Source organism: Leuciscus leuciscus (assembly GCF_965113295.1).
Source record: "Leuciscus leuciscus genome assembly, chromosome: 2".
In the NCBI taxonomy this organism is placed as follows: domain Eukaryota; kingdom Metazoa; phylum Chordata; class Actinopteri; order Cypriniformes; family Leuciscidae; genus Leuciscus; species Leuciscus leuciscus.
This window is the reverse complement of record NC_138726.1, coordinates 52,298,142-52,322,241: the sequence shown is the minus strand read 5'-3', so window position 1 is coordinate 52,322,241 and position 24,100 is coordinate 52,298,142. Positions and strand designations below refer to the sequence as shown.

The following is a 24,100-nucleotide window of genomic DNA, read 5'->3' as shown; positions in this document are numbered from 1 at the left end:
TTACACCTGTATTTAGCGTCGTCCACTTGTGATCGACTAATACACTTCTTAATCCCAGGAGTGAACAGGGCCTGACTCGCCCCTGGTAGTGATATACTGTACATATAAACAGTATACAGTAGTACCTAAGACAAAGATTGTAACAAACACAAAGATGAGACATTATCATCAAACACTGGACAATTCTTAGAGAACAAATGACTAGTTTCGGAGTTCATTCTATCATAAATTTATTTGGATTAAAGACATGCAAAAGTGACAGTATGATGATATTCAAAATGTAACACTTAAACATGGCATTCCATTGAGACTCGATCGTTATGTAGGACTTGCATACTTGGACTTGTATATCTATACACTCATATAAAAAAGGCGTTATGATTATCAACCATACAAAGAGACAAAAAAAAAGCTCTGGAGTAGAAAAAAAAACAGAAAAAACAACCACTTCTACCCAGAAAGTACCTTTTATGAGGTTAAAACTTCCTCTGTGTGTACCATTTTAGTACAACCATTTTATAGTCTGCCTATTTGTGAGGGTCTTGGAAAGGGACTGCTTTCTAAGACCAGGAACCAAAACAGTTCTTGAAATCTCTGAAAACGACAACCAAAAATTTGTTTCCATAAACCCTGGCTCCATTCAGCAGTACAAAGACAGTTTACAAAGGCAACTATTAAAGCATACAGTACATAGTACATTAGAGAAAAGCTTTCAGAATTCCTTGGTAAGCACTACTTGAAAAAAAAAAAGAAAAAAAAAAGAAGATACATCTGATCAACTGTTTCAAACATTTGAATCCTTTTAAAGGTTTTTGAAGGCATGGCTTTTAATTCATTTAAAGTTATATTTTTTGCCTGCGTTCCAGTGGATTTCATGTCCTAATGTTGGTCATTTCAAAGGTGTGTAAAGCATACTTGAAAATATTTTCTGGAAAGTCATGAGAAGCTTTCTTAGAGCTTAACCAAAGGCCTTCCAGCAATTTGTGGGAAAATTTAAAGAAAACTAACAACACTCGGAAAAAGAATAAGCCAATTCTCTTCACCCCGAAACAGTCGTTCAGAAGGCCAGACCGTGTTGCGGTTAATACCACAAAAAAAATGGATTTTGAAGTCTGCTATGCAAGACTTCCTACCCTTCCATAAACCCTGTTCCTACCGTCAAGAACAAACACTAACTCTAAAGAGCTGCACTGATACAGTAAACTACATCTCTGTCCGTCACAGAGCAGAACTCACAGTTATCACGTGATCACAAACCTCTCAGCATTTATTCCTTCATCATGCATCAACAGCTACATCCTTCATTACATCACATCCACGAAGAACTCACTGGGGTTTCCCATGGCCAAGTGGAACGACTGCCTGGAAGCAGTGAGCTCAGGTGGGACGGAGCCCAGATCTCGGGTTGGAGGAGCTCCAGGAGGACCGCCAGGAGTGCCGGAGGCCAGCAAGGCGTGGTGGGGCGGCAGAGCAGGGGCTTGTGGGTGTGGGGCTCCAAGTGCTAGGTGTGCGTGCTGTGGCACCATCATCACCATCATCGGGTTGTAAGGGATTGGGATTCCAGGCGGATACGGGGCGAGGTGAGCGGACGGGACGCGATGATGCGAGCGCTGGCTCGAGCGACTGTGTTCGCTGGGCGTGGCTGAGCCGTGGTCTCGTCTCAGGCCGCTGCGAACCGAGTAATCTGATTCGCTGCCGCTGCCGGAGCGCGAGTCGGCCCCGCCCCCGCTGGGAGATTTATCGTCACGGATGCTGCCGCCCACCGTACTGCCGGATACACTTTTACTTCCCCTTCGCTTCTCTCCGTCGCTGCGTGTGGAGCCACTGCTGTGACTCCCTGAAAGAGAGAGAGAGACAAAACACAACAGCGGTTAATAGGTTCTGTGGACACAGAAACCTCTTCACAGGGCAGCTGGAAACAATTAATAATATTACGAATAATAATACATTTTATTTGTATAGCATTATTCGTTACAAAAAGAAGTGCCCCTATTATGCTTTTTCGAATTTTACCTTTCATGCAGTGTGTGATATCGCTGTTTGTGAATGTAAAAGGTCTGGAAAGTTTTAAAGATCAAAGTGCACGACAAATAAAGTTATTGTCTCCTAAAAGAAGGAATCGACTCTGAACTGCTGAACGAGTCGTCAGTAATTCCAGTTTCACTTCCTGTTTCAAACCTACGTAACAAATTAAACACATTTGCATAATGCTAGTCTATGGTCTTCATTGGCTGCCTGTGAACAACGTCTACTTTGACCCTCAAACACTGTAGTTGTAGCTGAGACTGGAAGAGTTTGGTTCGTGTTGTTCATGTTGAGAAGACGCTGTTTTCAGCGCTGAGAATCCACTTTGCATGCATTTGAAACGGACGAGGACCCGTGCTGGAACTGATATGGAAAAAAAACTACGCCATCGTTACTTTTCGTGTCATTGTGTATCAAATGTTGAGGAAGATCCGGAGCAGAAGTTCAGATATGGTAATAGACGTTTGGTTTCAGACACACGCTGTAAGCGGTCGACCAATCACACAACAGACTGGACCATCTGACCAATCAGAGCAGAGCAGACTCTCGGAAAGGAGGAGTTTAGAGAAACTGAATCTTCGAAAGTACCGTTTCAGACTCGCAAATTAGGTCATGTGTAATGTATATAAAAAGAAAATTAAAGAGTTTTTGACCTTGAATGCATGTAAATTTGCTGTAGGAGCAAAATAGCATGCTTTAAAATAGCATAAAAGGGGCACTTTAAAGTGGTTCACAAATCGGAATGTAATTTTTTTTTATTATTATTACTATTTTACCATTATATAAATTAAAATAACATAAAAATCAATAAAATGTATTAAATACGAATAAAAATAAATATTTGAATGCATATTATTCAACGTTTTCTCACAGCCTTAGTTCCTTAATGAAAATCAATGGACAAACACCACAGTTTAAATGTTTAGGGTCAGTAAGGTTTCGCTTAATGGTCTTGAAAGAAGTCTCTTCTGCTCACCAAGACTGCGTTTATTTAACCGAAAATAAAACAATAATATTGTCAAATATTATTTCAATTTAAAATAACTCTTTACCGTTTGAATGTATTTTAAAATGTAATTTATTCCTGTGATCAAAGCTGAATTTTCATCATCATTACTCCAGTCTTCAGTGTCACATGATCCTTCAGAAATCATTCTAATATGATGATTTGCAGCTCAAGAAACATTTACTATTACTGTGCGGCTTAAAATTTGAGGAAGCAATGGTCGAGATTCTTAATGTTTAATATTTTAGTAATAATTAGCTAATAGTTTCAGTCTAAATGAATAAATTATATTAGCTAACTGCATGATTTGTATAATCTTAAAACTGTACATTTTTGACATATGACATATTTGGACTCAAAATTGTAATGTAGAAACCAGCCGTTTTGCAATATGTATTGTGAAAAGTGCAATACAAATAAATGTGAATTGAATGAGTAGAAAAGTTCAAACAATCTATTTGACAGATTTTTTTAACAATATAAAAATCTGTATCGTCACTTTTGATCAATTTAATGCATTCTTGCTGAATAAAAAAATCTTACTGACGCCAAACCTATGAACAGTAGTGTATGTGGACTTTTGAGTTTATTGACTATTACATTTTACGTCCACACACACACACACACACACACACACACACACACACTGAGGGAGAGTGTAGCTGGTTACCTTCGCTGTGCTGGCTGCCCGCGCTGCCTGGGCCGTAGCTGTAGTTGGAGAGCTCATGGTAGGGAGGCGGCTGGGTGGAATAAGGGTGAGGGTACTGGTACGTGAAAGAGTGGAGCAGGGGCCACGGGGTCGCCCCTGGCAGTGGGAGAGGGGCCAGAGTGTCCTGGTCTGAAGCGCCACTGGATCCATCATTATCGTTAAGAGAAAGGTTGGCCATGTCTGAGAGGAAAAAGTAGTGAGAGTCTGTGTAAGTGAAAAAGAACACATTTCTTGTGTATTCCTTCTTTAAAATATTATCTAAAAGAAATGCCAGTTCTACTTACAATTTTCACAGTTGCTAAAGTCTCCAAATATGTAATAACACTGTTCAGAGAAGGTGATCTTGTTAACAGTATGTCTGATGAAACCAGCCTTTAGTAGGTTACTGGCATATTTACGAGCTTCCCGTCTGTCTTGAAACCCTTCGATGTGATGGTACAACCACTCAACCACATCTGAACCTGTACACACACCGTCATAAAGCCAGAGAAAAACAAACATGAGATTAGATTTAAGGCCCATTTGTCTCAGTCATATTACAAAGTTCATGTGGGAACAGTTGCTGCGTCCCAATTCACATAATATCCATCCTAAATAGTAATGTTGTGACCAGCTGACTGGCTTGGTTCATGGCTTATAACTCGTTAACGAAGACTGTTTTAAAATGGTGAATTAAAAAAAAGACTTCCAGAACTAGCGCTGCTGAAAAAGGGGGCGGGCCCTAATAGGGAAATTTGTAATTGACTTAATAGCCAGCATATCGACAGAACCTGGTACATTAAAAATGACAAAATATTCATACACACCATACACTTACACATAAGAATAGGTAGACTTCGATAATCCACGTTCAACAATCTGATTGATACTGGCATGAAACAGTTATGATGTAGTAGTATGTCTCAAAGCTTGCCTACTCTTCTGCTAGACACTTATATTATGTACTTTTTCTTCACAAAAACAGCACATACTTTCAGGCCATAGTATAAGCAGGCGAATTGGGATGCAGCAAGTGTGTAAAAACAGTGTCAGTGTCTCTGACCTAGGAAAGCATTGGGAATAGTGATCTTCAGCCACATTCGGTCTCTGACCTCCAGACCGGACTCTGGAGATGCCATGGCCTTCGCAACAGATGCCATGTCAGAGCGAAGAGACAGGTTAAACTCGTCAAAGCCTGCAGACAGAGAAACACAGTTAGAATAATGGGGCTAAGAGAGAGAGTGTAGGCTAATGATGAGTGATAAGTGTAATGCTCACGTTCAGTTTCGGTGACAGATGAGCTGGAGGTGATTGTGCTGCTTGGGTAGGACGGAAACACCCCTGTGAGAGCTACCGAGTGATTGATCCATGCTGCCGGGTCGATGGGCCGGATTGGCTCATCTGACAGAGACGATGGGGAAGGATGATAGATAAACAGATCTCAAATATCATCTCATCATCATTAAAAACTAATTTTGGGATGGCAAGACTGAAAGAAGTCTCTTCTGCTCACCATGGCTGCATTTATTTGATCAAAAATACTGTAAAACATTAATATTGTGAAATATTATTTCAATTCAAAATAACGGTTTTCTATTTGGATATACTTTAAAATGCAATTTATTCTTGTGATCAAAGCTGAATTTTCAGCATCGTTACTCCAGTCTTCAGTGTCACAAGATCCTTCAGAAATCATTCTAATATGCTGATTTGCTGCTCAAGAAATATTTCATATTATTATCAATGATGAAAACAGTCATGCTGCTTAATGGTTTGTTACAAAATTCCTTAATGTATAAAAAAGTTCAAAAGAACAACAATTATTACATTTTAACATGTCTTTAGAGTTACTTTTGATCAATTTAAGCATTCTTGCTCAATAACAGTATTTATTTCTTTTAAAAAAAAATACCGACCCCAATTTATTAGGTCTAATACATTTAATGTAAAATTACAGTTGCATAGTTATTCATATATAATATTAAAATGAGACTTACTGCGTGGCAGGGTAAAATAGCCTTGAGGAGCAGGATCCCAACATTTTGCCACAGTCAGAGTGATGGGTCTAAGAGAATTAAAGTGATATTATTACATTGCAGGAATTATTAAGGCCCGTTCACACTCTATTAGCGTCCACACCAGCTGACAATATTGTTCTGTTTATTCTAAGCGCGTGCTGCATTTAAGTCGTCCGCCGCTTTAAATGCTCGAGCTCTTTAAAGCAGGATGGATTCTGATTGGCTGTCAATGTAATGCGACACTACTGTACTCTTATTGTAATGCTCCCTTCAAGTCGTGTCAGAATGATTGCATTTAAAATATATCATTATATTTACGCGACAAGAATATATAAACAGCACCACAATGTTGTATTGACCAGTTTCCACCAGTGCGATTTTCTTTGAGTTGGGGGATGTGAAAATGTATGGATGCATGGATAGTTTCCTCTGGTAGCGCAACAGTGATAAAGTACATTGCTAAACCTCCAATTACACCACTAATGACACCTGTTTTCTCTTCATTTTACTGTACTTGAGTTGAAAAGATGTAATATTTTTGTCAGGAGGCAAAAAAGAAATAAATATGTGACAGGCCGTTCCGGGACAACAAGCTGAAGGCCCGTACACACCGGGACGAATATCGCACGCGATATTCGCCCACGTTTAACGCCTCGTGACTAAACAAAGGGCGCCAATGTGAAGCCCCTTGTCCACCAGCGTCTCGATTTCTGACGCGACGCCAAAGCCCATTCATTTCCTATGGAACTACGTCAGGCAGCAAAAACGCCCCCGCAAAGCATGATGGGTCGCGTCGATTTGGTCAACAGCGGCGCTGCAAAAAAGTATCTCGGTGGATACTTTATGCAAATGAGAGCGTCAAAACGCAGGGCAGCAGCCAATGGAAACTCGGCGGCGAGAATGTGTGTATGGCCGTTGCTATGGTTTCATATTTAAAGTACAGCCCCCTGACAGCCCCCAAGCAGCAAAAATTGATCGGACGCTGGTGGACAAGCGGCTTGAGTGTGCACACCGACGCGAAAAACGCCACGCGTAAAAGCGTAATTTTTTTTTAAACGCCTCGGGTTCGTTTTTTGGGTTTGACGCACCGCGTCAAAAACTATCCGACCAATGAGATTGGCGCTTTTGCTCACGTGTCTGGAGCTTCTGAAGTTACAGTAAAACACAACTTGGGGGCGCTCAAACACAAAACGGTCTTGCCGAGCACACATACGTAACAGCGAAGAAGATATACGCCAAGTAGCATCTACACTGCCCATAGACAGACACTGCCGGGAAGAAATGACGAGGAAGATGCAAGGCAAGATGAATGTAGAGCTGCTGGTCTCGTTGGTGTCGGAATAAAGAACTATATGACAAACGCGACAGCGACTACAAAAATCTTGTTAAAAGAGAACTGTTATGGAGTGGTATTGCAGAGTATAGACTGTTATGGAGTGGTATTGTATTTCTGTTTTACATTAAGCGCCATCTAATGTCAGGGAATGAATTTGCATGTTCACTCGGCTCATCGTCAGCGAAAAACGCTTGGGTGTGAACATAAAAAACGCGTTGAAAAACGCTGGCGAATAACGCGCTCCGATATTCGTCCCGGTGTGTACTGGCCTTTAGTGTGTAATATTGGTTGAGATGGGAACTGCAGTCCAAATTCAAAATATTAGAGAAATTGTTTCCCCTGCCTCCTCCTTAGACTGGACGCTCACGCGGGTTGCCAGATTGAGGACATGCAACAGGAATAAGAGCAATTGACAATGGAAGGCGACAAGCCTTACACTGTCAGTTAATGAGCTGATTTATCCGTGTTTTGCCTCTGGACATAGAGATTTTTAGATGGATGCCGAGGCTTTTTAGGTCGGGTAGAATCTGCAATCTCTGAAAAAGCACGTTTCCTAAATCTCTGTAAACATATGATGGTATTTTTGTGCTTAAGTATCGTGAAAAAAAAATAATGAAATCCAGCACCTTTAAAGTCCCTCTCTAGAGAATAATTTTATCCCTTAAAACAAATTTTTGATCACCAAAATTACATATTAAAAATAAAAATCCTTTAAATAGCTTGAATGTAACTCTACACCCTTGCCTCATTTAGTATATGCAGTTCTATGAATATTTAAATGAGCCCCGTCTCCACTCACTCACACCAGCTCAGAGATCCACTCGTTGACGATCACACGTTGATCTGATTGGTTACAAGGCAGAAACACCAGCAATTTCAAACCGTGTTTTTGAGATTGTCTTTGTTTCACTGCAGTTTTAATGAGAAAATACTCAGCAATGGTGTTGACTTATGAATTTGCACATGATTTGTCTTAAAGCATATTAAAAACACGACATAGACATATAAACAACATTAAAAGCTTGATTTTCACCAAAGGGGGTGACAGTAATTGTCACAGACTCACCCCGGTTTGTGGACGATCTCACGGAGCACCCTGACTGCATCATCATTACTCATGTTCTCAAAGTTGATGTCATTCACCTGCACAGAAAAGAGAAGAAACATTAGAGCCAGTCATTACAACAGAACCCTGCAGCAGTGAAAGTACTGCCCTCTTGTTTAGAGGTAATTACTTTTGAAATGTTCCCAATGTTTGTGCCTTGAAGCTGGGTGCGGTCTGAGTACATGGTTTCAGATTTTAACGCAAAGCCAATGCATTCGACGGGAATTAAAACTAACTCATCTGACTGGCTGGTTGCCCATCGAGGAGAGATTATAATGTGCAGGTCTCACTTTGTGCCTGATTTCCTAGCACTAATCACGTATTTTCTACACTCTTAGGAAAAAATTAAAAGTTAATAATGGGGTTCTATATAGAGTTCTTGCGAGAGCACAAGTTGAATTTGCTCAGCGAGTTTACTCTGGCGTCGAGTAATGATGCTCATTAAATATGCCCTTGTATCCGAGCTGCACCAATCACATCGGCTTATCTGATATAGGCGGGCCAGAGGCGAGATGACGACAGCGCTAGCGCTGAGACGCTCAAGTCATTAGTAAACATTGCAATATGGCTATGGATGAACACCAGTTGTTTGAAACGGCTTTGGCCGCTACAATGAACGAGTTAGACTTGGCTTTTTATCTAAAAGAGGAACAGAAGACGGCACTCGAATCGTTCCTTTGCAAGAAGGACGTTTTTGCTGTTTTGCCGACCGGATACGGCAAGAGTCTAATCTACCAGTTAGCTCCGCTGGTAGCTAAGCGTATGGGGCTTGTTGTGATTGGTTGTAGTGTTATCCAATTGCGTGCAGTGAGATTTTCAAATGCATGCTTGGTGCCGCCCCTCGAGCTGGCCGACTTTCATTAGTCGATGCCAGACCATTAATCTTTCAGATTTAGGTCTGTATTTCCAGGCTAATAGAACCTTAGGATTTATGCCAAAAAGGTTCTATGAAAGGAGAAATGTCTGACATGATTGCATAATACTTTCATGTTTAATGGGTTATTTCATTTTTACTGCATGATAAATTATTGTCACTACTAATAAAGTATGTTTACGAGGTGCTTTATTCATAAAAATGTAATTAAAATTAAAAGTGAATTAAAACGATCCCACAATCGGAACTCCTAAAAGGTTATATATATGAAGCGCCTGACAGAACCTTTTAAGGTTCTATATAGAATATTTTCTTCACACACACACACACACACACACACACCTGCAGCAGCATGTCTCCAGGTTCAATGCGTCCGTCTGCAGCCACAGCTCCTCCCTTCATGATAGAGCCGATGTAGATTCCTCCATCTCCTCTCTCGTTACTCTGACCCACTATACTGATGCCCAAGAAATTATACTTCTCTATAGGACACAACAAACAGAAGGAGTATGGAGCACATTATGAATTAAACACAATTTATACTTCATCAATAGCAGGAAAAAAGCATATTATATAAACAGCGCAGAAAATATCACGGAAGAACAGGCAAGAAATGGCACTGACCCATGTTAAGAGTGACTGTAATAATGTTTAGGGACATGGTTGAATCTGTCACACTGCTGAAAGAGGAAGCCTATAATACAACACAAAGAAAACTCAGTAAAACAACAACAACAACTACTTGTTCAATAGTATCAGATGGTTGTATCATACCCTCTCCAGGCGTGGGCGCTGTTTCCTGCGTCTGCGATGGCGTTTGAGTAATCGAGACGCTGTGCTCTGCTCAGTGGAGCTGCTGAACCTGATCACACACATTTAGTCAAATAAAATAAACATTCATAATCAAAGCATCAAACTCATTTTGCTTCAGGATCAAGGTTTTATTATACAGGACATCAAGTTGCAACCCAACATGGTAAAAACTTCAAAATTTCTCAGCTGGTTTTTTTTAAATGTCTCGAATTTTGTAGGTTTCATGCTCTTAATAGCCAATAACTCATCCTTATTGCAAATAAACGTCTATTTAAAGTGCTTTTTAAATTTTTTACCTTTCATGCAGTGTGGAATATCGCTGTCTGTGAAAGTAAAGTTTAAAGGTCCAAGTGCACAACAAATAAAATTATTGTCTCCTAAAAGAAAGAATCGATTCTGAACTGCTGAAACTCTTTGGCTGGTTCGTAATGTCGAGAAGGATCCACTTTGATGCACTTCAAAAGGACGAGGACTCGCGCTGGAACTGATGCTATCGTTCGTATCACTGTGTAAGCGCTGACGAAGATCCGGAGATGAAGCTTAGATATGGTAATGAGCGTCTAATTTCCAACAAGCGGTCGACCAATCACAACAGAGTGGGTTGTCTGACCAATCAGAGCAGAGTAGACTCTCGGAAAGGAGGGGTTAAAGGGATAGTTCACTTTGAAATTAAATTTTGGTATGTTTTAGCTTACCTCAAGGGCATCCAAGATGTAGGTGTCTTTTTTTCCGCAGTAGTTTCAATTTTGATCTTTTTAGGTCAAACCGTTCTTGTCTGTCAGTCATATAATGCAGGTCTATGGTCACTGTCTCAAAGAGCATGCACAGAGTCCAAATTAAAACAATTCCCCATCGTCCAAATTAAACAATTCCCCATCGTAAGTACACATTGATGGCCCAAGACACGAAACGAGCAGTTTGTGTGAGAAAACGAACAGTATTTATATCGTTTTTACCTCTTGAACACAGCCATGTCGAAGTGATCTGAGAGCGCGGGCGGGTATAGATATATACACTAGATGTCGCACAAAAAAGACACCTACATCTTGGATGCCCTTGAGGTAAGCTAAAACATACCAAAATTTTATTTCAAAGTGAACTATCCCTTTAATACCCCTTTTCCACCAAGGCAGAACTGGTGCTGGTTCGGAGCCAGAGCCTAGTTTCAAATCGGTTCTTTGTTTTTCCACCGCCAAAGCACCAGCTCCGAACCAGTAAAACTGGTTCTTAAGTAGCACCAAATCATTGCAGGGTCTAGAACGGAGCCAAGAAAGAACCGCTTGCGTCAGAGGCTGGGGGCGGGGTTACCGTGGCCAAACAAGACTGAAGAGAAACTTGTGACCGCCATTTTTAAATAGCAGCTAGTCGAGCTAATAGCAGCTCGATTATAATATCCGTCTATGTAAGTTACGGCGAGCTGCACGAACGCGTTGGATTCGCCGTGTTTGGATGCCGATTTATTTTCGCAAACCCATGAGCATCCATAGTAACGCAACGTCTATTATTGTTGATGCCTTGTTCGAGATGCATCGGAGCAGCGTGGACCGATCAGAGGTGCGGGAGTGTTTGGAGATCATACGACTCCTTGTGCTTTTTGATCGCTTTCGCAGTGCTTTGATTTCATGTGCTGATCGTTCTGCGAGAAGCCGATGCATCTCGGACAAGTCTGGTGTGTTTGTGTTTGGCGCTGCCGCACGCGCGTTGCTGGGCAACATGATACATATGCAGTGACGTAAGATATAGCTCTGTTGTGGCTCTCTGGCAGGTGGAAACGCAAACCGGTTCTTAGTAAGCTCGTCAGTCGAACCAACTCCGAACTGGCAATAGCTCTAGCTCTGAACCAGCACCCGGTTCTTGTTGGTGGAAAAGGGGTATATGAGAGACTGAATCTTCAAACGAACTGTTTTCAGACTCTTTGAGGTGACATGCACTGTATATTCTGAGAGACATTGGATGCATGTAAATCTATTGTAAGAGCAAAATTAGAAACTTTAAATTTAACTTTAATGTAATCTGAGTCATGGTAGCAACTGCCTTTTGTCTTCAACTTTGTGCAAATATCTTGTTATGCATAATATTATTTGCATTTCTGCACGCAACCCTATCAGAACAGATCTGCAAGTATGCAACCCATTTTTGGATTGTGACTGACCAGTTGAGAACCACTGGACTAAAACCAAACTAAAAAGCAAACACAGATGCTCATACACACTTAATTTCAGATCAATCATTTGATTCAGAGCACAGAAATAAAACATTACACACACAACCTAAAAACTACAGATGCGATTGAAGTGGACTTCAGGTACAAAACATTCTCCAACCCCAGTCAAGCACACTACACACTCTGACCTGCTCATGGTGTCATCATCATCTGAATCACAGAAGCTTGTGGTGTCCAGTTCACTGCTCATCACTGTGGTGGCACTCTCATACCCAGCCAGGTGTCTGTCCATACGGGACTGCCCATTCAAACGCGGACCTGAAACTGAAACACAGCAGCAAAATGAACACGGACTGCTTTCTCAACGTACTGAAATTGTTAGGTCAAACAAACAACAAAGGAGACTGGACAGACCGTGTTGCTCTATGCTCTCTCTGGGTCGAGGTCTCTCTCTCCTGAAGGACACGACTGACTCCGTCTCTGTCTGATCATCTAAGGACTCCCGGCTGCCTGTAGTGTTGGGACTAAACACACAAACACACATCATGCACTGTTTTACATTCAAGACACATCTGTACATCTTTGCAAGCTGAGTGAAACAAAATTTTTTTAAAAACCAGCTGCCTCTTGAAAACCAATATTTGATGAGGAACCAAGAGCAAGAGAGTTACACTGAAAACGAAATCATATTCTTAATCAGAATTTTTAACCTTTTATTTTTTATTTTGTAACTGTTATTTTCATTTAACAGCTTAAATTCTACTGTTACATGTCAGACACCACAAACACTTTTTTTTGGTTTTAGGCACTTTATACTCGAAAACATATTGGATTACCTTGTGGGTGTCAAAGGTTTTACACTACTGTTCAAAAGTTTGGGGTTGGTAAGAAGTTTTTAAAGAAGTCCCTTATGCTCACAGTTTCATAATTGATTAATTCAGCAACATTAACGGATATTTTCCTGGTTTAAACAGGTTAAACCAGTTCTGGTTTACTGAGTACTGTATAATGCACTATAAAAAAAAAAGTAAAAAAAAAGTTTATGCATCATATTTTAAAAGCATTTCTTTGTAATCCTTAAAGTTACAGTAAGTGATTTCTTGAAAGCGGATCGGACCGAGTAGCACAACAAACTTTTAACCAATCAGCAGTAGGGGGCGTGTCCATTCATGATAGGGGAGGAGAGAGAGAGAGCCAATCAGCACCATGGGGCATGTCCACTCATGATGGGGGAGGAGAGCCAATCAGCAACAGGGGGCATGTCCACTCATGATAGGGGAGGAGAGAGAGACAATCAGCAACAGGGGGTGTGTCCACTCATGATAGGGGAGGAGAGAGAGTGAGCCAATCAGCAGAAGGGGGCGTGTCCATTCATGATGGGGGAGAGAGAGAGAGAGCTAATCAGCAGTAGGGGGCGTGTCCTCATGATGGGGAGGAGAGGGAGTGAGCCAATCAGCAGTAGGGGGTGTCTACTCATGATAGGGGAAGAGAGAGAGTGAGCTAATCAGCAGTAGGGGGCGTGTCCTCATGATGGGGGAGGAGAGAGAGTGAGCCAATCAGCAGTAGTGTACAGTACATTTTTGTGTACTGTATGTTCATTTTTTGTTCTTCCTTGCTTCGCTTCAACTATGATAAAGAGACATCCAATCTTGGATTGTTTGTTTATGCATTTTGGGTGCGGAGCAATGAAGGGAGGGGTGTGTTTGTTTGGGCTTATTTCAAATATCAACAGTGTTTCTCAGAAATCGCTTACTGCACCTTTAACCAGGATGTCTAATGATATTTCACATATTTTGACTAATCTATGATACAGCTTGGAAAAGCAAATAAACAAAAAAAGTAAGTGTTCCTTCCTTCAAGGAAAGCTGTAAAGTTAGTCACAGACGGAGCACTGCTGCAGACCGAAACCACAAAATGACATTCATGGCAAGAAACAGAGATGCAGATTAACATACTGGAAAGAAGGGGGTCTGGAGTCTCCGATCCCCCCGGTCCTCTCGGCGGGAGGTGGAGGCAGGGGAGGAGGGGGAGGTGAGGGCTGAGACGGGACCTCTACTGGAGGGGCTGGGGGTTCGGCTGCAGGGGTATCTGAGGACACCAGCTTACAGAGAGAAAGAAGATTGAGGTAAGACTGAAATGTGATCCATAAAAAAAACAAGGAACTAAAAGGAACTATAGGAAAAGATCTTATGACCACAAATTATAATTTTTTACCCGACACATACTCGTGGAGCTCACTGGAAAGTGTAAAACTGATCACACAATGCTTCAGGTCAAACATATCCAGTGTCTGGGTTTTACGTAAGTATAATTTAAATGCAGAGTTTTAGTTGGAGAGGTAAATGTCTGACAGTGAACAGGAAGAGTAATAAACCCTTTAAAAAAAAGCTCAAATACTGCAAACAAGCAATGGAAAATTCATCAACAATCTGCAACAAAACACAGTATGCTAAATGTTAGTCAAAGTCATATACTTGAGAAGAGAAAGAAACTTCAGATGTACAGTATCATTGTATGCCCTTCTCCTTTCTTCATGCTAATGGATGCTAGGTTATTGTACACTCCCTCTCAAGGGACCTTGAGCCATCCTGACGGTGGTCTACTATTTCCATCCCAGTGGGTCTGGTTTCGTCCAGGCCTTTTGACTTAAGCACCTGCTTTTCTTTGAGGGCTTTTAGGCGAGACTGGATTTCAGTCTCCGTGTGAAGGGCCTGACACACACACTTAGTGCTCTGTAAAGATTCACTGTGACATAAATCAAAACAGGCCTGTTACATGTCACTACAGGGATGCGGAGCTTCGGCGGAGCTCAGTCAAATGGTGCAGTTTGCACTCATAAAAACCGAGAACTGTTATGATGACACCATATGAAAGCTCAGTAAAACAAATATTGTTTGGGGAAGGGAAAGAAATCCTGCTGACTGAGTGACAGAGAGAACTGGAGCTGTTGTTTTCTTACCCAGGACACAACTCTTCCGTTGAAGCATGGCAGCTTGGCACTGTCGTCTGAGATCTCCTCCTTCACCACCCTGAGCAGACACAGTTAATAACGTGAGACAAAATTAAAAAGGAACTCACATTTCCATAGATAAATGCACACATATTCCTGCGGTTTCACAGACGAGGCTTAAGTCTAATGCATGTTTGAGCTGTCTTTACTGAAAGCTTCTTGCACTGGCATATCTTAAAATACTATCAGTGCCATTGTTATCAAGATTCACATCAGTAATGGGGTTTTTTTTTCTAAGGAACTTTTTTAAAAGCTACTTAAATGTCCTAATTGAACTAAGGCCTAATCCTGGCTTAATCTAAGCCCTGTCTGTGAAACCGGGCCTTAGGCTATTTTTGACTTTACTTAATAGAAAGAATGTATATTCTAGATTTTTACAATTTATGATGAAAACATGAGTGGTACTTAAATATGCAAAACTTGCTGTCACGATGCCGTTTAATGCCACTATTATGCTATTTTAAAGGTTCCTAATTTTGTTTTAGAGGTCTATACAATAGGTTGACATGCATTCAAGGTAATATTCGAAAAAGCATAACAGGGGCACTTTAGTGTCAATGATCCAAGTCTCTGTGATATTCTGGTCCCTGGCTCTGTTTTCCTCCTAAGCGATATGACTATGGAATTTTTCTGTCTATTTTATTGAAAATCCTATTAAGTTTGACCACCATCAAAATCACCAAATCTCATCACCATCACATCTCATCCACAAGCCACACAATCTGAGGTGAATTCATGTCTGTAGAACAATAACAGGGCTCAACAATAATACTTTTCTGTCTGTTTACTAATTGGGCTAGTAGTAGTCACACTCACAGACCATAACACAAGAAATATTTATATTTTCATTAATTATATTTTCTTTACAGAAAGAAAATCTCAATATGCAAGATGGAAAAGATACAGCTAGGTATATTGTAATTCCATAAATTAAACACACTTTTGCACAACCATACACTACCATTCAAAAGTGGGGTAAGCAAAACATTTTTGCACTGAATTTTTTTGTTGTTGAAAGAAATGAACTTTTAATCAGCAAAGACTGATCAAACATGGCAGTAAAAACATTTAAGATGTTACAAAAGATTTCAAATAAAATGTTATTCATTTAAACTTTAGATCCTTAAAAAAAATTAATCATGGTTTGCATGAAAATATTAAGCAGCACAATTGTTTTCAACATTGATAACAACTAAAAACGGAAGCTTTGTTTCGGCCGTTCAGTTACACAACAGCGGCGTATTAGGGGCCTGAAAACACAAACTTTTCAAAACGGGTTTCAAAGTGCACGTTTTTGAAAACAATACGTTTATCAGCTCTATTTAAACTACAAAAATGCGAATTTGTGAAAACGGTGACGTCATGCACATGTATATTACATGTTCAGTCTACAGGCGCATAGTTTCTTTACAAAGTGACATCGCCAACTACTGGCCTGGCATGAATAATACAGCGTTTAGTCGTTTTTTGTGGATCCGTGTGAACGGGATCAGTTTGACAACATTGTCTTCTGTACGCGAAAAACACATCGTTGTCGTGTAAACATACCCTAAATTACATCTATTTAGCCTTTATTTTAAGTGTAACAATATTTCATAAAACAACCGTACGTTTTTACAGTATTTTTGATCAAATAAAGGCTTGACGAGCAGAAGAGACTTCTTTCAAAAACGTTCAAAAATCTTACCAACACCAAACCTTTGAATGGTAGCATTCATATTCTGATGCTTGCAAGGCTCATCACAAGTCATTTTTGCTAATCCGACAAAATCTCGGCTGTTAGCCAACTACAAGATTATCTTGTTGACAATTGATAATATGCAGAAAAACAAATGTTTAAGTTTACAAGGCATAAAAATGGATGTAATCCTACTGAGCCCTCAAAACAGTGCCAAAGAGTGCCAAAAGAGTGCCAAAGTTTAATAATTAGAGTTAAGATCTGAATATCTATCAGCAGTAGTAATAGTGATGCTTGCCTTGGAAAACACCACTATTATATTATTACATAAATATTAAATTACTTGGTTTTTCTCATTTTTCTAAGGCCTGGTTTCACATACAGGGCTTAGATTACACCAGGATTAGGCCTTAGTTCAATTAGGATATATAGCTTTTATAAACGTGCCTTTACTGGTGTGAATATTGAGACAAAACAATGGCACTGAGATATTTTTAGATATAAAACAGCTCAAACATGCATTTTAGTCTGGGACTAGGTTTAAGTCTTGTCTGTAGTGTTTTTCATTGTCTGAATGTGCACAAACCATTGCCAATTCTTCTGCACCAAACAAACATTTGACTATGATGCAACTCTTCAACAATTTCACAAAGCACTTCCTAAAAGCAAAGCTCTCCTGGCGTTTTAACGCATGTGAAACAATCCCACCCCCAAACCCTCTAATGACGCTAATTAAGCCCAACATCTGTACTTGAAAAACAACCCTTGACCTCTAACATGGCCCACAACACACACACACACACTCAAACCACAACCTCCCATGAAAACCTGCTTTCAACAAAAGCTCTTACAACAGAATGAGTTCTGGACATATTAAGTCTGCAGACCATGTTACAATTTGGCTTAGAAACCATCTGGATATTTATTTTAATTTGGATGATTTGCACTTACAAAGTCTGAGAAGCAAGGTAAGAGGAATAAAGCCAGCCTGGAATCTGGTCTGTACTTTTAAGGGGATGTAAAAACAGCAGAGAGAATGTAGAGGGGCCCTGGAGAGACCGAGGGGTCCCCGGCTCCTTTCTCTCTCATTCACTCTCTTTCTGTTGATTCTATCCCAGACACTAAGCAAATGGCCCGTCTCCAACCCTCCGACCATATCCCTCCCCAAACATCTCCTGCCACACACAGTCAGACTGACAGCTGGCTCTTCACACTGCGAATCAGCACGGCAGCATCACGACGCTCTGCCGTATCCGCTTACATCCACATCCAACGCCGTTCAACAACAACACACACACGTCCACCCTTTACCGCAATAACAGAAACCGACGAGACATCGACGGCCCTTCTTCCACGGTAGGAAAGAAGAAAAGATCAAGTCTGAAGGTTTCGCTTTCACAGTAAAATCTACAATAAAAACAGATCTCAGCAATGCAGTTAAATCAATCTAAAGACCTAATGAATTATTAAAAACTTAAACTGTCACGAATCTTGAATGCTTTGGAGCACAGATTTAAGTTCGGTCTCTTTTTAAGACAACACTTGGCAGATTATCGCTGAAGTGAAACAAGCTTGAAAAATTTAACTTATGCATAGTGCACAAAAATACAATTTTCAAATTTTATATTTTCCAAAACATGTTTTACTTTAAAACTGTGAAAAAAAAAAAAAAATCTAAGCCATAAATCTAAACTAGTTGTGTTCCATATTTGAGGTTGACATCTCAAAAAATGAGCTTTCAGTAAGATTTCGTTTGGCCGCAGTACCAAACTTTTCCACTAGATGAAATTCGCTCATTTTTTGGCCGCGAAAAATACTGTGACTCTTTTTTTCAGGACCATTTAACCCTTTCGAATCATGTCCATGATTTTTGTGTGTGTTTGTGTGTTCACACAGCAAGTGCCAATACCATTACCAAGTTTCGTACCATTACGATTAAAGGACAAGTTCGGTATTTTACACTTAAAGCCCTGTTTACAGATCGTATCTGTTGAAATAGAACGGTTAAGATAAAAATTTGGACACATGCTCCTGTCCCGAGAATTTTAGGTTTATTTCGCTTTTGTGGACCTATTTTGCCAAACGCGTCACACCCGTGATTCTTCCGTTGAGAGCTTGAATAATAGACACTCCAGCCCAGTTGGTGGCGATAATGCACCTTTGCCAATTGCAAGCAAACCACGGGCATTTCATTGAATACACAGAAGAAGCAGAAGAAGAAGCGGCGGAGTAATACCGTAAAGGTGCTGCGGTCTCACAGCACGTCCTATTAAGTCAATGGAGTTGGACAAAAACTACGATAAAACCTGTTGGAATGCATCTTTTTCAGCGATTTTTGAGTGCACATATCAGTGAACACCCCCTGACCACTCGGTGAGTTTCACGTCTTTGTAAACGAAAGTTTAATGTGTTTTTAGGACGGAATCTTCCAGTGCACATAGACAACCATTGTGGGGGTGGGGGGGGGGTTAATCTTTAAAATTAAAATTAAAATTCATCTTTAAAAAAACAGCCAAATTTTAATCTTAACCGTTCTATTTCATCAGATACGATCTGTAAACAGGGCTTTAAGTGTAAAATACCGAACTTGTCCTTTAAGTAAAGAATTCTAAAAACACAAAACGTAACAATTAAGTCAATAAAGACAGCACAAATAACAGCACCAGAGGGTTAAACATGCTAATTTGCAAATCCCTGTAAAACCATGTTAGTTTCACTCTTCTGATGTAATTGTTAATGATTACAGAACAGACCCTCTGCGCTTTTCTTGTTTTATACCAGTCTTTATATGTATATTTTCTACACATACACTACCGTTCAAAAGTTTGGGGTCAGTAAGATTATTAATGTTTTTAAAAGAAGTATCTTCTGCTCACCAAGGCTGCATTTATTTGATTAAAAATACAAACAAAAACAGTAATATTGTGAAATATTATTCCAATTTAAAACAGCTGTTTTCTATGTGAATATACAGTAAAGTGTAATTTATTCCTGTGATCAAAGCTGAATTTTCAGCATCATTACTCCAGTCACTGTCACATGATCCTTCAGAAATCATTCTAATATGCTGATTTGATGCTCAAGAAACATTTATGATTATTTTCAATGTTAAAAACAGTTATTTACATTTTTATTTCATGATTCTTTGATGAATAGAAAGTTCAAAAGAACAGCATTTATCTGAAATCTAAAGCTTTTGTAACATTAAACACTACCGTTCAAAAGTTTGGGGTCAGTAAGAATTTTAATTTAATTTTTGGGGGAAATAAATAAAATAAATCAATACTTTTATTCATCAAGGATGAGTTAAACTGATCAAAAGTTACAGTAAAGACATTTATAATGTTAGAAAATATTCTATTTTAAATAAATGCTGTTCTTTTGAACTTTCTATTCATCAAAGAATTTGGAAAAAAAATTAAATAACTGTTTTCAACATTGATAATAATAATGAATGTTTCTTGAGCATCAAATCATCATATTAGAATGATTCATGTGACACTGAAGACTGGAGTAATGATGCTGAAAATTCAGCTTTGATCACAGGAAGTAACAATTTTCCATTATTTTTCAAAATGTAATTTATTCCTGTGATCAAAGCTGAATTTTCATCATCATTACTCCAGTCTTCAGTGTCACATGATCCTTCAGAAATCATTCTAATCCGCTAATTTGCTGCATCCTCAAGAAACATTTCTTATTATCAATGTTGAAATCAGATGTGCTGCTTAATATTTTTGTGGAAACCGGGATACCTTTTTTTCTGGATTCTTTGATGAATATAAAGTTTAAAAGAACAGCATTTTTTTGAAAACATTATGGTATAACATTATAAATGTCTTGACTGTCCCTTTTGATCAACTTAATGTGTCCTTGCTGAATAAAAGCATTAATTTCTTTAAAAAACAAAAAATCTTACAGAGTCTAAACTTTTGAACAGTAGTGTATATATTATAGTTATCAAATTAATCATTATAAATATGATCATCGTCATGAAACCTGAAATTGTTGACATAAAATTAATGCAACTCAATAATTTGCATTTGCGTCAGTGACTCAACATTTATAGTGCTTCAGGTGAATGTCTTTGATTCATATCTATGTAATAAGTGTAAGCTGTCAAACTGATGGACTATTTACAGTCAGATGATAACCTAATTTGCAAAGATTACCGCAGACATTCCTGTAGCATCTGGATAATGCATAACTGACAAGTACGTGGCTGAGATTTATTGGCTGGTATTCTGTCCATGGCAGGACGATTCAGGCCAAATATGCGGTTTGAGACAAAGAACTCCACTCTTTATTACAAAACAGACCGGCAAGACAGCAGTGGGACACTAAAAACTTGGCATGTATGCAAAGAAGAGAGGGGAAAAGGATGAGGATTTCACGACATGATGAAAATGATCTACCTAATGTTTAAGTAGAAGACAGAATGGCAACAAATTATTACCATTGAAAACTTTGGGGTCAGTAAGATTTTTTGTTATTGAAGAAGTCTACTCACCGCATTTATTTAATCAAAAATCCAATAAAACGTAATATTGATAAGTGTAAGTGTTTTCCAGTTGAATGTATCTATCTGTATTTTCAAGATCATTACCCCAGTCTTCAGTCTCACATGATCGTAATCAGAACAATTTCTGAATTTTTTTTGTTTTTGTTTTTTTTGTTGCTGTTTTTGTGTTTAAGAAACATTTATTATAATTATCAATGTTAAAACAGCTTAATATTTTTGTGGAAACCGTGATGCATCTTTTTCAGTGTTTTTTGATGAATAATAAGTTAACAGCACTTATTTAAAATGGAAATCTTTTGTAACATATTTTTGTACATGTCACTTTTGACCAATTTAATGTGTCTTTGCTGAATAAATCATTCATCAAAAAAACACAAAAAAACAAACAAACAAAAAACCGGTGGTGTGTAGGGTATATTAAAAACTGAAAGATTTAGAGAAATTAGGCTATATATCTCGCATCACCCTGATTTTGACTATATTGAATTCAAATAATAGCAATCAAGGTAATAAACAATCCAGATAGCCTATCAAATAATGACCTATGTAGATATGCATTCAATGTGATATCTGTATATAACTCAACTAATATGGACAAAGTATTTTTTAATTAGCCTATACCAAGTCAGACCACTGATACACTCTCTCGAGACATTTTGGAAAGTTACACAGTTACTTTGCATTGATGGCTTGATACGATCAGACCACCCAAACCTTAGCAAGCTGTTACAACACAAGATTCACAAATATTCATTTCCTACAACACGAAGAAAGCTGTTTTTGTTCTGGCATTTCGTGCACATCTTTGTGTGTTTCAACTTACCCGAAGTCCTGGTCCATAGACTTGAAGAAGAATTTGTAGTTCGGCTTGTTCAAGACCTGTTTAAAATCCAGCAGAGTGATTTTCTCAGCCGCTATGGGAATCTTCACCAAGTACGGCGTCTCCTCTTCGTCAATGTGATAAATTATTTTAGTCTCCGCCATGTCTCCCGACTCAAATCAACTTTCCCGTTGTTCTACGAAAGTATGGAAGAGGCAGCGGCTATCCTGCTAATGTTAGCCAGCGCTCCGGAGAAAAAGGGGGTTGAGGAAAGTCGTCTCTAGACCACAATACTACTATCCAATAACACTGCCCAGGCCAGCGCATCCAGCATAAACAAAGAAAAACAGCGCCTAACTTGAAGTGTTTCGAGCACTCAAAAGTCTCATGATTTTGGTTTGTTAAAAACAGCCCTACAACCAGCCAAACTCTAACAACATTCCTCCCCCCTACAAAAACACATGGGAGATTTGGAATAGTTCTCTCTCTCTCCGGCGTGTGACGAAAGAGAGGCGCCCGCCGCCCAGGACTTCCCACTAGCCCGTTTGTACTAGGGCACGTCCCATACGAGTGTTTTGTGGTAGGCTACTAGCTTCTAGTGGTGGGAATTTTGATTCACCCCATTGACTCGAATCTTTTAAAACAGTTCACTAAAAAGATTCATTCGCTGACCCTTTGTGAAGGTTAAAGGGATAGTTCACACCAAAATGAAAATTCTCTCATTAATTACTCGCCCTCATGTCGAACAAGACTTTCGTTCATGTTCGGAACACAAATGAAGATCTTTTTGAAGAAATCTGAGAGATTTCTGTCCCTCCATTGACAGCTACGCAACTACCACTTTGGCAGTCCAAATTTTATTGATCAGCGAACATAAACAAGCTCAACCGAACCTGCTTGACGCGTGAGAACAAACCTCATTGGTTCTTGCAGAAGCTCAAATGTGCTGCGTAACGCGAAAATGAAACTCATTGGTTCTCGCAAGTCAAGTGAACATGCCTGAACATGAGCACAATTAATAGTTTTACAATCTCTTTATGAACTTTTTGAAGCATCAAAGTGGTAGTTGTCAATGGAGGGACAGAAATCTCTCGGATTTCAACAAGAACCAATGATGTTTGTTCTTGCGTGTCAAGCAGGTTTGGTTGAGCTTCTGTTTATGTTTGCTGATCAATGTTTAAATGTGAATAAAAGCCTAAATTAAATATCTTCATCATATAAAGCAATCGAGTCTCTTCATTTAATTTGGACCAAACGGCTCAATTTATATGAATTAGTTTTACGATCTCTTTATGAACTTTTCGGAGAGTCAAAGTGGTAGTTGCGTAGCTGTCTATGGAGGGACAGTTATGAAAGAGTCATTAAATCATTCACTTAACCGATACGTTAAAAACGATTTGTTCATGACTAAAAAAAAATTCTATTGTAAACATCAGTGCTGCTCTGAACCTGGCTCATATTCAAAACCGACTCAGTAAATGGGGCGTGTTCATTCAGTAGGTCGAACCTATTAAATGTTTACGCTGGAATGCTATTGGTTCTCACTATAGTCAGGCATTGAAGGCAAGAAAACAGTCACACCGACCCACACGCTTCACATAAGGAGTAATGCCACCTTAGCAATGTTGTCGAATAGCATGAATAAGCATGAATATAAATAATAACAATTCTTTCAATAACAAAAAAGAAAAATATTTAAAATATTTAATTATACCTTTTCATTTATTTTTACCGTTGAAATAACACTGAAAAACCATTTACTAGACTATAATACATTGTAAATATGAGTTTTACTGTAGATAGGCCTATTTCACTTTCTAACAAATTATTCTCAAATCTTTGTCAATAAACTTCAGTTTTTCATTTTTACAATATGCCACATGTAGCATGACAACAAACACTGCTATCAGAGTTATGTTCTTTTCCTAGACAATGGCAATGTTCAATGTTTGTAAACAAAATGTTAAGGTTTGTGTATATACAGAAAATGACTAATAAGGATAACAGTATTCATCTCTTATTTTATAAGCAAATATTTTCA

General features: G+C 39.1%; 1 protein-coding gene across 1 annotated transcript; it reads right to left on the bottom strand.

Annotated features, from left to right (window-relative positions):
* Positions 1-213: 213 nt before the first annotated feature.
* dvl2 (dishevelled segment polarity protein 2) lies at positions 214-22,638 on the bottom strand. Its single transcript, XM_082161247.1, has 15 exons — positions 22,063-22,638; positions 14,989-15,058; positions 13,985-14,130; positions 12,444-12,553; positions 12,218-12,353; positions 9,827-9,914; positions 9,677-9,746; positions 9,395-9,534; positions 8,140-8,216; positions 5,717-5,784; positions 4,998-5,120; positions 4,783-4,914; positions 4,025-4,201; positions 3,702-3,920; positions 214-1,837 (listed from the first exon to the last, which is right to left on the bottom strand). Exons 1-15 carry the CDS (start codon positions 22,221-22,223, stop codon positions 1,305-1,307), a joined length of 2,250 nt encoding a protein of 749 aa, XP_082017373.1. The 5' UTR covers positions 22,224-22,638; the 3' UTR covers positions 214-1,304.
* Positions 22,639-24,100: the final 1,462 nt, after the last annotated feature.